Source organism: Erpetoichthys calabaricus, chromosome 3 (genome assembly GCF_900747795.2).
Source record: "Erpetoichthys calabaricus chromosome 3, fErpCal1.3, whole genome shotgun sequence".
Lineage (NCBI taxonomy): Eukaryota > Metazoa > Chordata > Cladistia > Polypteriformes > Polypteridae > Erpetoichthys > Erpetoichthys calabaricus.
The window spans coordinates 234,605,975-234,619,152 of NC_041396.2; the positions used below are offsets into that span (position 1 = coordinate 234,605,975).

Consider the following 13,178-nt stretch of genomic DNA (forward strand, 5'->3'; position numbering starts at 1 on the left):
ACTTTTTAAAATTCTTTTCATATATTGGTACCCTCTCCTCAATAATTCTGAGTTAAATCTGGCCTGCTATGTATGATAAATCATTATGAGGTATTCACACTTAGTGAGTGATCTCAATAAAGATGATATTTTATTGTTGTGAAAAACTGACGAAAAAAAATTTTGACCTTTCATTCCAGGCTAAACACAGCTAATTCTGATAGGTCTACAACTAAAGACCCCGAGAATGAATGTATCAAACAAATTGCAGTTAAACTAGCTATAATTTGATCACTTTACAAAACCACTAAGAATAACTGAATTGTGTGTATTAAAATAATAATAATAATTCTTTGTAATAATGTAATAATAATAATGTAATTGTATAATTGTCTTTCACTAGCATTAATTCCAAACATATCCTTCGAATAAGATTTCCCTTACTTTTTATTTTTGCCCTACACATTTACCATTACAATGGCATAAGAGTCTGTTGTGAATTTTGATTTGTGAGCTGTGTCTGCCACATTTTGCTTCATTTGCTTTTGACACCCTGGGCAGCACTTTTGTCAAAGATGGCAAGTAAAGTCATTATGAAAGCTTACATTAAGTATCTCATTCAGAAAACTGTAGGTTAAGACCATTTTAATTTAGTGAGAACTATTTACTTTGATAAACATTTCAGTTTCATCTTCTTCACATTCATTAATCCAGACTGTGTGAGACACTGTATTATCATTGTTTAATGTTGTATTGGTATAAAAATTGTAAATACTCAATTAATTTCTCTTAAATAATTATTAGTCATTTTGACCATATTGCTCTTTATCTCTATAGTGCGCAAGCTGGTCCAGGTTGGGCGAAGGCCTGGCATATCTCCAAGTAAAACACATAAATCACAGGACTACACTGTGTGAATCTGGGTGGATGATTTCCACCTCCTGCAATAACAAATTTAGTTTAAAAATAAAACTCTTCAAAGTGAATGCAAAAAAAAAAAAAAAGATTAAGGAAATCAACAAACACAACTTGTATTGAACACATGAGACAAGTCAAAAATGTGAATGTGTGTTTTTGTGCAAAATTTCAATAATAATGCACAAGTAACATAATAAAATATGCCACCTTTACCAACAATGACTACATAAAGATGCAGTTGTTGATCAGCCTGTTAAACCTCTGAGGCCATCTCCTCCTTGAAAAAAATGCTTATGGATTTTCAGTCTGGAATTCCTCATTTCATATCCCATATTCAATTCTCATTTGGGTTTAGACAGGAATATTAACTTTTGATGGTTCAAAATCCAAGATGATGTTTTTCCCAGTAATGCTAATGTAGACTTGGTTGTGTATTTTGTATCAGTGTCTTACTGTATTGCAAAGATAAACTTCACTCTTCAACAAAAAAAAAATGAATGACCTCTGATCCTCTGATACAGTGAAGAATTCATAGTCCCTTCAGTGATGGTAAGTCATTTAGTTTCTTATGCAAGACATTACACTTTATTTAAACTAGGACAATGTGATCAACATGCCTAGCTACTGGAATGAGTTCTTTTAACTGGGCATGAAGTGTTGGCTCTGTAGAAGGAGAAGCTTCATTTTTGACTAACCCATTTACAGAACATTGTTTCAGAATCATGTGAAACACCCGGATGCATCTGCTATCCATTAGGTAATCAGCTATACCTTTGTTAATGAAAACATTTCTGTTTTGCCATTCTGCCATGGACTCTGTTTTTTTTTTGTTAATATTTTAATTCTTAATATATGACTCACATAGATACTTCATTGACTAATGTTATATTAAAAATATGAGAATTTCCTCTTGGGATTAATAAAGTATCTATCTATCTATCTATCTATTATCCAACCCGCTATATCCTAACCACAGGGTAACGGGGGTCTGCTGGAGCCAATTCCAGCCAACAAAGGGCGCAAGGCAGGAAACAAACCCCGGGCAGGGCGCCAGCCCACCGCAGTCTATCTATCTACTTGCTATTTCTTTCTTATTTTCAATAATTCCCCCTTTTGTTTCCCTGAGGTTTTTTAAATTCTCTTTTATTGTCTTCTTACTGAAGTAGTACTCAATAAATTGCTTGGTGTTTGTTTTGGCTTCAGTAGCAATTTTCTTTTTGGTTTCTATTTTGACCTTTTGAATCCTTTTTTTGATCTCTAGTATCCGGTATTCCTCTAAATCAGCTATTTGATTGCTACAAGATTTTAATTTTCTTGTACAGTGAACTTTTCAGTTTTATTTTTTTATTATTGCCCTTGCTTATCAATATTGGATGATTTTTTTTAGTTTTGTTTTATTACTTTAGGGATATACTTATTTTTGACCCTGGATCAGAAGATGTTTTAAGTGACACCACCTTTTGCTTATAGTTGCTGAGTTTTACTTTCCCCTTCTGTGTTTACAAGAAACTTCCACATCCCATTAAAGTCTGCATTTCCTAATTTATCACTGTTGGTTTTGCTATACATTTGTCTGTTTTCAAAGAAAATCTCAAAGTTTATCATGTTGTAATCATTGATGATTAAAGTATTAATAATGTCTGTTTTCATTACTTTGTCTTTATTGTTCTAAAAGATAAGATACAGACACATGTTACCACATGTTAGGCTTCAAACAAACTGAGTGAGAAAACAGTCATTTGCCATCAGCATCATTTCAGTTTATTTTTTCCTAAACACTGGTTCGAAAGGTTAAAATCACCAGTGACAATTATGTCCTCTTTATCGCACATACATTTTATTGAATTAACTAATATGCTATTGCCCAAACTATCAGAATCTGGCTGCCTGCAGCAAACTATAATAACCAAATCTCAGCCTTCCTTCCTTACTAGCCTAACCCACAGTGATCCTGACATGTTCCTTTCTTCTATCTTGAATTCACGAGCTTGAAAATTATTTTTCTCATACAGTACTACATCTCCTCCTTTCCTTCCTAGTCTGTCTCTCCTGAAGAATGCATAGCCACTAATATTATAATCCTCTTTTTCACTTCATTTAGCCATAAGTCTGTAATTCCGACAGTATCATAGTCCTAAGTCAACACTGTTGCCTGTAGTTTGTGTATTGTCTTTCTAATGGTGTGTGCATTAAGGAGGAAACTCATCAAAAAACTCAGTGGAAGAATACTGCTCATCCTTACCTGCGAAAGGGAATCCATTTACTTCTAAACTATAGTTTTCTGCCCTTTTTATTGTAAAATCAGAAAAAAAAAAAACTGTGGTTGTTGTCCTTTTATTACAAATGTAAATTTTATCTCTAAAAAGATTCCTATATAAAACCAAGTCTTGTTCAAACAGAAGTAGCTACACAAGAAAACAGATAACACACTGCAGACATCTTTATTTGCACCAGTCTGTTTAGTAATTTGATGTTTAAAATAATTTTACAGTGATATAAACTGCCCAGAATGAGACTTGACAATGCGTGTGTACTGTGGTAGTCAACGGCAATATCTCGCTTAGGACTCTGCCTCTTGCTGTTTTGCACTCTCACACAAAGAGATTGGTTGTCAATTTGGAACTATTTTACCCACAAGAACAAAAAGGGAACTCCCCCTGGTGAAATAAGCAAGTGGGTTTCTGTCTTCAAATTGCAATTTTAAGAGTATCACATTATTAAGTGTGCTTTCTGGTTTTTTTTCTCCCCAGTCTCACTGAAGGCGGAGTAGTGGCTCTGAGCCCAGGGGTCTGCACCAGCAATCAGAAGGTTGCTGGTTCGAATCCTGAAAATGCCAGAAGTGATTCTACCCCATTGGGCCCCTGAGCAAGGCCCTTAACCTGTAATTGCTCTGTCCTGGGTATGATGGTAACATGCATCAAGCCCTGCAAGTAGGTCCTCCAACTTACAGGGAACACCTGGGGTTTGGTAGCAGGACTGGCACTCCAGCCACCCTAAAAAACCTCACATTGCTCCATTCCATTCAAACCAGAGTGGTGTTGAGAAATCACCCGTTGAACGGCTATGCACAGGTCCTAATTTGGGATCCTGAGGTGGTTTGTTGTGTGACGGATGCAGCAATCCAAAATCATAAATCAAGAAATGTCAATAACCAAAACATTTCATGTTGCCAAAGTCACAATGCAAGAAGTAATACAAAATTGAAGAACAGAAAATAATTGATAACGAGAGATATCTTTAATAATAATGCAGGATTTGTTTTCCTTTGATTTATCTACCAACTCAGACAGACACTAAGTGTGCAGCACTGACCGTTATACCATCACGGTAATGACATCATGTGTCGTACATACCATGTGGACCTGCCTAGCAACTACCTGGCAGCCCTGCATCACAAACCGCAAACAACTGTGGCACCCATAGTAAAAAAGAAATTGGTGCAGTTGGAAGTTCATAAACATCCTAAATTTAAATTCCATTAAATTCTTTGACCTTTAAAACACAAAAATAAAAAAGATTAAATCCCGTTATAGTGAAAACTGATGTAACAAAATTTTCAGAATAACAAATACTATTTGGTACTTTTTTGGTTTGGACAAATGTTTGTACAATGTATAATTGATTTTCTTTTAACAAAATGTAAATTTCAGTATAATGAATGTTTTTTCGACAAAAAATGGCCACTGAAGATAATAATGTTATGCAAAAAATACTTAATGCCGTGCCTGCACTTTCACTAAGTTTCAGGAACCCTGCAACAGGCTGTCTCTTTCTTGTTAGGAGCATCTGCGTAGTTAGTTGTGGCATGTGTGGGTAGTGTGCTTTTTAAGTTTCGTAGCACTTCTTAAAATTTTCTTCGCAATGAACAAAAAGAATGAGAAACAGCATCAGTTTATGCTGAAAAAAAACTTGTCATTTTCAATTAATTTTTTGCAGTTTAAGAAGCACTGTTTTTTTATACAGGTTTTCAAATTCGGGTAACACAGTTACACGACAGACAGTAAGGTGAGTCCGGGCTTCCATGGAAAATACAGGTACTTTATTACTGTATAGAGAATAAAGGCAGGTATAGTCTCAAGCTAGGATAGGAGCCACGACAATGGCAATCGTCCTACTTTAGCTTCCATCTTCAGATTAGAAGAACACCGGCAGCTCGGAATCACTGTTGTGACAGATCAAGAGTGTGTGAGGAAAAGCAAGTCAAAGCCCCGTGTTAAATGTTTTAAACATCATGCGAGAAGCACGTTACTCGGTAAGGCTGATCCTGCAAAGAACATCCAATTACTTTGCCCTTCGTTTAGTGTTTACCAGCAGCAGCAGAGCAGCTATGGAGCTGCCCTTGCACCGCTGCCATTAGTCCATGGAAAAGGCTGTAAAAATATTTTTTAAAATCATGACAGCGGGGACAAGAATGTGCCTTCAATGAAGTGCACAGTCTCCAGTTCTCAATCAGACTAAGCACATCTGGTATGTCATGGAGCAGGTAATTCACAGGATGAACTTGCAACCATAATAGTCACAGAAAGTGTATGATGCTATCAGGTTAACATGGACCAAAATCCTAAAGGTATGTTTCCAGTATCCATGTTGAATCCATGTTTCAACTAGTTCAGCATGTTCTAGGGGCAAAAGAGGGGTGGTCCTACCCAATACTAGAGAGATGAACCTAATAAAGTGGACACCAAATATGAGTATATATTGTTGATTGAGGTGGTAAAGCATTTTTTTTTTGTTTACACTCACCTTTAACATTCTATATGGGGTATCATCAAAGACCATAATACAATTTAAAATGCCCATGTGATAAAAACAGCCAATTTCTCCATAACAAAGCATTAGGCATGTACGCCATTACTATGGTGCTTACCATGAATAGTACCAAGAATATGATAACACATTAAGAATTTGGTACTACTTTGCATCTGCCTGTTTACAAAGTATGAGTCAGCTTGGTATAAAACACTAAAAGACTAAAATAGCTTGACCTAGCCCTAACCTTTAGCATAACAGAAAAAAATGATAAAAAAGAGATAAATTCCAGAACTTATTAACATTAAATACACTGTTACCCCATGTTTTTGGAAACACTTACCACGAACTAGCATCAGAAACTTTTAGAAGCTGAATGAATCTATCAACAAGAGGTAAACAGATTGGCCCCAGAAGCACCTCAAATCCTGGCTGCATCAACTCGGTAAGGCCCTTCAAAAGGCTGCTCTCACAACAGTAGACTTTGTTGTGAGGAGTTATCATATATGGAATAAAAATATAGTTTCCTGTACATGTCTGTCAAAGAAGAAACAAAAGTTCAGCTTTTTAAAATAAGAGGATCTAAGAAAATACATAGACATCCTTGCATGTGTTTTTTCCTTTAGAATACTTTTTAATACATTGAATGATGTTTCACAAAAATCAATGCAGGATTACCTGACATGTTTTTACTGGAATTGATGATTTTAACTACTCAGAAGCAAAAAACATCAAATATTTTGATTTTGGTTATTGTTACTTAGAAAAAGACTTCTTGTTAATGAGTATATAAAATGTGGGACAACAAAGCATCAGAAGACAGCAGCTCATTTGCTTAGCTAATTAACAATTGCATATCAAATTTAAGTTCAGGTTCAAGAGCAGGCTCACAATTATGTTTACTTGTACACAACATGGCGAAATTCTTATTTGCATGTCTGATCAACTTGATATAATTTTAGGTACGCATCTCTGAACAACAGCTGGTCATTCTATAGGTCAATCAATGAACATGTGTTTGTTACATAAATAACAGAACACTTTAGTTTCACTGGCTAAAAGGAGTGTGGCCTGGGGAAATGAAATCACCATTTTGTTATTGTAAACATTTTGCTTAAAAACCATAGTGAGTTGCTTTATGCTTCAAGCTTTGCTGAGACAAGCTATGATCCATAATTAAACTCTGAACTCTTTTCTACCTACTAATCTAGAACTTTACTCACGTTACAAACCGAGTAACACTATGAGAATTTGTTTCATATTTTAGTTCACCAGCCTATGCATTTTGACTATACATATTTTCATTTTATTTTATTTCAGCATATAATTCAAATTAAAAATTAATTAGAATGACTGCTCATTCTATAACTTAAATACCAGATGGAGAAATTTATTCAATAGGGAAGATAAAAGTGTTTTGCACATACAGTATTTTTATGATCGAAGCACCTGGGGCACACCATCTATCTTCAGAATAGATAGTCAATTTTCTGTGTGTAACATCAAAATTTTCATAACACCATGACATGATTCTGGAATAAAGGACTGACCCCTCAAAGGTGAGAAAGAGAACTACATCCTCTTGGACATCAAAGATGTCTTCCACGACTCAGCCTGACTTCTGAGTAGGCCTGAGTTTGCGTCTGCTGCTATCAAGATGAACAATTAGCTTAGGGGGCAATTGCCTTGGGCCAGCTGGGCAAGGGTAGCAAGGGAGAGAGTAAGAGAGAAAAAGAAACTGCTCCTATGAAAGAGGAACTCTCAAAGTATGAAGCCCAATCAGATACTATAGTAAAGGGAGTTCTCTTTTAGTTCCACTGATCCAAAAGCCCTTAGTTCACACCTTGCTGCTGTCTTAAAGAGGGAGAGCAGATAACAGAGGGAGGTGTTTCCTTGACTGAATTCCTCAAAAAATGTGCACTAAATCAAAATAAGAAATGGAATGTGAACATGATATAAAGGAAATCATATGTTATACAGTATATATATATATATATATATATATATATATATATATATATATATATATATAAAATACAACGTCTGTCTGTCTGTATGTATGTCTGTCTGTCTGCTTTTCATGAGAGAACTACTTAACGGATTTAGATTTTTTTCTATACAGTAATTTGCTTAAACATTCCGGTTGATTTTGCGACTTCTCTATAGTATCATAGTTTGCTTGTGGTACAGATTTACTTGCAAAAATGCAAGAGTGAGGCTGCAGGCTGTGGGGCAGGGGGTGGGCCCTCCTCACTCACGTGCCAGCCTCCGTTCGAGGTTCTACCTCTCGCCACGTGTTGGAGCGTACCTTGCCTCTGCTTAGCTAGCTATACCTTTTTGTTCAACAGACATTATCATCTACAGATTGTTACGTAGTAACGTTTGACGTTTTTGAGCGAGATCAGAGCTACGTGTGTTTTAGACTTATTTCATTCTACTCTCCCAGTTATAAGTTACATTTTTTATAAACACAAATTAATTTCACCAATTTACATTAATTGAGGAAGTGGTATTAGATTCTGGCATTTATATGGGGTAGCATACAAACAACCTGAATTAGGGAAAACCAAACATCCAAAACATTGTTTGGATGTCCTTCTTCCCACTAATTTTTGATCTGTCAACAGCAATGTCACCCACCAATGATAACTCTGCATTAACATTTTTCAGACTTCATGTGTGTGATGTACTTTTACCTAAAGGAATAAAAGTGTCAGATAAATATGAAAGGTAATCTATACTTATGTACATTTATATTTACTTACAGTGTTCTTCTGACAAATGATATCCTGTAAGCAAAGGGAAAAATAAATAAACATATTAATGTGTAATCATGAAAAGACACTCTGCCATGAATATAACAAAAACTTATTTTCACAAAGGTTTTTCAACATTTTTTTATATGTGAATACTCCAAGATACTTCTGTAAAAAAAAGAAATTAAAATATGTAGAGTGTTTCTGTATAATGTATCATGTAACAGTAGGTTATGGCTTTAGTTCATTCTACAGTATGAACATGATATTAATTTATGATACTTTCACTAACAGAGGACACCTGAAAGAGCAAATGATATGGCTGCAATTTAGTTACATGGTTTTAATTTTGAGGACGCATACAGATGTGAGATGTGTTAAACATATATATATGGAGATATAGCAGTACATTCAATGATGTATCTTTAAATTCAGGACTGCTGTTGATTTTAATGTCATTTTTGTTTTAAAAAAAAGTCACTACATATTATACTAGAAGCACTACAAATTTCCCTACTCTTCTTTTTTGTGCAAATTACCAACCATCCAATTAACTACCTTTATAAAATATTTCCATAAATAAACTCATATGAGTCCAAAAATGAATGTTAACTCATTTTAATTTTAAGCCAATGTCCAATATATGAAAAGTACAGTAACCTTAATGTCTTTTCAAATATAGAAGGTCATTTCTGGGATGTAGTGTGTTCAGTGTGTAAAGAGCAGCACCACTTATACAGACCAATCTAACTAACTGTCTCCTTGCTCAGTAGGTTACAGTAGCTCTGTGGCATTTATATAATAAGGAAGGTACATAGTCCATAATAGCAACATTTAAAAATAGAAGTGTCTAAAGAAAGAAGAAAATACCTGCAATGCTTGGACAGAGTCTGAGTTTGTATCACAGTAAAGAATCACATTGTTTGCCATGCTGAAGCTTTCACGAACTCCGAGGTGGTAGAACAGTGAAGGCTGTCGGAAAGCATCTGTCATTTCTACAACGGCAATATCTGGAAATGTGAAATAAAACATGACAGTCAAAAGGCTTTTATCTAATGTATATGGTTAGCAAAAGAAAACCAGGCCACACTTTCTAAAGTTTGTCTGACTTTCACTGATAAATACTTGTTGAATTAGGGTATAGTTTGATAAATAAAACAGCATTTTGTTTTTTTAAGGTAACAATAAGAACAAGAACAACACCCAAGAAACAAATATGGTGGCAAATCAAAAGTTATTATATGCAAATAAAATGGTTACAGATATAATGTATGCATAGGTATGATGAATTAGTCATGACATTTAACACTTAGTGAAATAAAACTATTTAAATATTTACCATATATAAACATCATTTGTTAATATAGAGATAAGATAATGTAACAAAGATAGTTTATGTTCTTAAACATATTTTATAAAATAAATTAAAATATCTCAAAAGGGAAAAGCTTATGTTTTGCTTTAAACAATAAAAAATGAGGGGCCGTCCCTGGGCACCTAGTATTCTGCCATACAGGCATCCGTTTCAAAATATCAGGAAGTGGGTTTCAAGCAAAACAAGATTATTACAAACATTATCAAAAATTATCAGAAACACACAGACTCAAGAAAAAGAAGCAAGTTCATAAACATTTTATTTTACCTTACATTTTAAATAAATGTTTTATACAGCAACACTGCTTGGACTCAATCGTAAATAAAGAAATAATGTCATCCCAATATGAAAATTCATAACATTATTACATTTTTAAGGTAACAGCTGATTACCGACCAGTAATGTAAACAATGCATTTTGTCAGAATCCATACAGCACTTAAATCCTCAAAGGTAATAAAACACAAATTCAGGACTATCAGCTCCAATTCCACCTTTCTATGTTCTGGCTCTTTTATCCATTTCAGCATCACTAATAACAGATATCAAAAGATGCATGGCAGGAACCGTTCCTGGGAGGTTCTTGAACATCACATTGCCCCCCCTGAAAATGAGAGCATGCAAGTTCTGCACTGAACGTATACTCCACCTTGCATTAGTGTCACAGGCTCAAATGCTAATGTTCAGTAATTCTTTCAAGGCTCCAACAATATTTCACTTACATTTCATTTAAAAGCAAAAACAAAACACATAAAAATAATGATACTACTAGAATCTATCCATCCATCTATTATCCAACCCGTTATATCCTAACTACAGGGTCACGGGGGTCTGCTGGAGCCAATCCCAGCCAACACTGGGCACAAGGCAGAAAAAAAACCTTGGGCAGGGCACCAGCCCACCGTAGGGCACATACACCCACACACCAAGCACACACTAGGGACAATTTTAGGATCCAGTGCACCTAACCTGCATGCCTTTGGACTGTGGGAGGAAACCGGAGCACCCAGAGGAAACCCAAGCAGACACGGGGAGAACATGCAAACTCCATGCAGTACTACTAGAATACTCTTCTTAATGGCTTTCATCCTTTATAACATAAACAGGTTACATAAGCAGGTTCAGCAGGCTAAGCTCAGAGGGGGCTTTGATCCAAACAGAGAGCTGTTACCAATAAATGCTCATTTGACTTTGTTGATCTTGCTTTCTGTGACGTTGCTTTCTAGACATGTACTGTATATCCAAAATGAAAACCAAACTGTTCTGTCAAGGCATTTTAAAGTTCAGCCTAAATAATTATTTTACTTGGTATATCTCTGGGTTATGTCACTGGTTTCAAAAGTCCTTTTAATAGCACCTGCTTTTAAAATGTGTTTGACTTTCTTGTTAGCTTCACCTGGTACCAATGTATGCTGCATTTTTTATTTGTATAAGTAGTTTTTTTATTGTAGTTGTATTGTGTGATCTGTAAAGTGCCTTGTGATGTTGCATGCTGTTAATAACTCTATACAGTATGAATATAAGTTTCAATGATTCTGCACATAAATTACACACATCACCATTTTATCTAAGAAGTTCAATCTTAGAATTCAGTCAGAGCATTCTTTTTTTAACAAATGAATACAGAACACTCTTTAGCACATTTAAGGTATGCTAGCAATTCACTGCATGAACAATTTGACATATCCTCTTTCTGAATCACAGAGAGATAAACCTTTCAAGACAAAAGCAATCTAAAAGGAGGACAACACCCCAGGCAGATGCTATTTAGACACCCACATGCAAGGACAAGTCATCACTCAAGTCAATCTGTCACAATGCCTGGAATGTGTAAAGAAATGATTGTGAGCACTGAGTCAGTGAATAAAATGAAAATTACAGGTAATGATGGTATGAAGTAACCCAAAATCAGACGAACATACCAGAAAAAAAAGTAGTATGTGTTCAGTGTTGCTCTGCTTTTGTAACTAAAACTATGCCACATAAAGCACTTCAGAGTAGTGCAGTGATTTAGACTGCTTTCTCCCAATACTACAGCTCTGTCTGTGGAATTTGATGCTCTTTTACAATTTTTATTTTGTCTTGCTGTTTATTGGATTCTAACTTGCACCTCATGTTGCTATGGCAACCTCCTGTTGGTCAAGTTCTGTATTGGAATAAGTTAGTTTAGAAAATAAATGACTAAGAAAATCGATCTTCATAGTCCAGAAGACATTTTTAGCATTTTTGCACTGTGTACATTCTATGATTTACTTTTGCTCTTCAGTCTGATTAAATCATTTTTGTACCTGCCTCAAAAAGCTGATAATTTACGCAAATATCTAAACATTTTTTCATGACTTAAGAGTAGTAGCTAGAATCAGTACATCTTCCTATAATTTTCAGCAAGGGTGAATCAAGGGAAGGACACCAGTAGGTTATAATGACAGTGACGAATTTGGGAATCACACCCTGGACAGCAGGGAGGACACAGTACTATACTGTACCTCTGAACCACTGTGCCATCCTGTATCGGGTGAGAATGGTCTTTTATGTTCAGTTTTAGTCAACAAGGTAGAGCTGTAAGTACCAAGCAGTCAAAACTATAAAAGTAATCACCTCTGAACTGGCCCAGATTGTGCCGATGTGTGTGTGTGAGAGAGTGTGGCCTGCAAAAAAGGCAAGAGTTCTGTGCAGAGCTAGGTGCTGTCTTGAATCCAGTGCTACCATGACAGATGATCAAGGATTGGAATAAGTTAGAGAATCTTATTATAAGATTCTGATACTGAGAGCAAATATTTGTCTGTTACACATTTTGTAAGTATGTGGAATTTTAATCTTAAATATAAACAAAAATAATAGTTGACTCATGAGACTACAGAAGCAATAAACTTATTTGCCAGTCAGTTTTCACCATGTAAACTGAGATTTTTTTTTTTTTACAAAAACAACAATATTAAAAAAATGAAGATGCTCCACTTGCCATGTTGTTTTGGACATCCTCTGAATAAGATTGCAGAGACAGGAGAAAAGTGGATAAGCATTCTCCATGATTCATTTTATTAAAAGGGAAGTGGACACTTGTTACTAATTCAAAAAAGGCTACATTCATTAAAAAATAAGTCACACAAAAGCTAGAGTAATAAAAGAAAGAACACAGAGTACAAAAAAAAGGCAAATTAAAACAAAATACTGCTGCTTTTTCTGGGTTTTCCCTTTAAAAGTTTCATCCCTGTCTATCAGATGAAGTGGCTCTCTCATTACCTGTCACCTTAAGATGTGCTTCCCTCTTATCTCAATCTCTTGGCCCTTGTCTTCTTCATCCTACAAATGAGCCCTTAGACAAAATCTACTCTCAGTTCCAGACTTAATATCCTACAGATGCAGATTGTGCATTTACTTATTTGGCTGATGTCTTTATAT

At 35.2% G+C, this 13,178-nt stretch overlaps 1 protein-coding gene across 1 annotated transcript in view; it reads right to left on the minus strand.

The window, feature by feature from the left end:
* map3k5 (mitogen-activated protein kinase kinase kinase 5) overlaps positions 1-13,178 on the minus strand; it is a 179,915-nt gene that overhangs the window by 78,856 nt on the left and 87,881 nt on the right. The window contains exons 2-4 of the mRNA XM_028797905.2: positions 9,273-9,412; positions 8,412-8,435; positions 5,990-6,183 (exon numbers count right to left, since the gene is read on the minus strand). Coding sequence (XP_028653738.1) covers positions 5,990-6,183; positions 8,412-8,435; positions 9,273-9,412 — 358 coding nt within the window. The remainder of the gene's footprint in view (positions 1-5,989; positions 6,184-8,411; positions 8,436-9,272; positions 9,413-13,178) is intronic.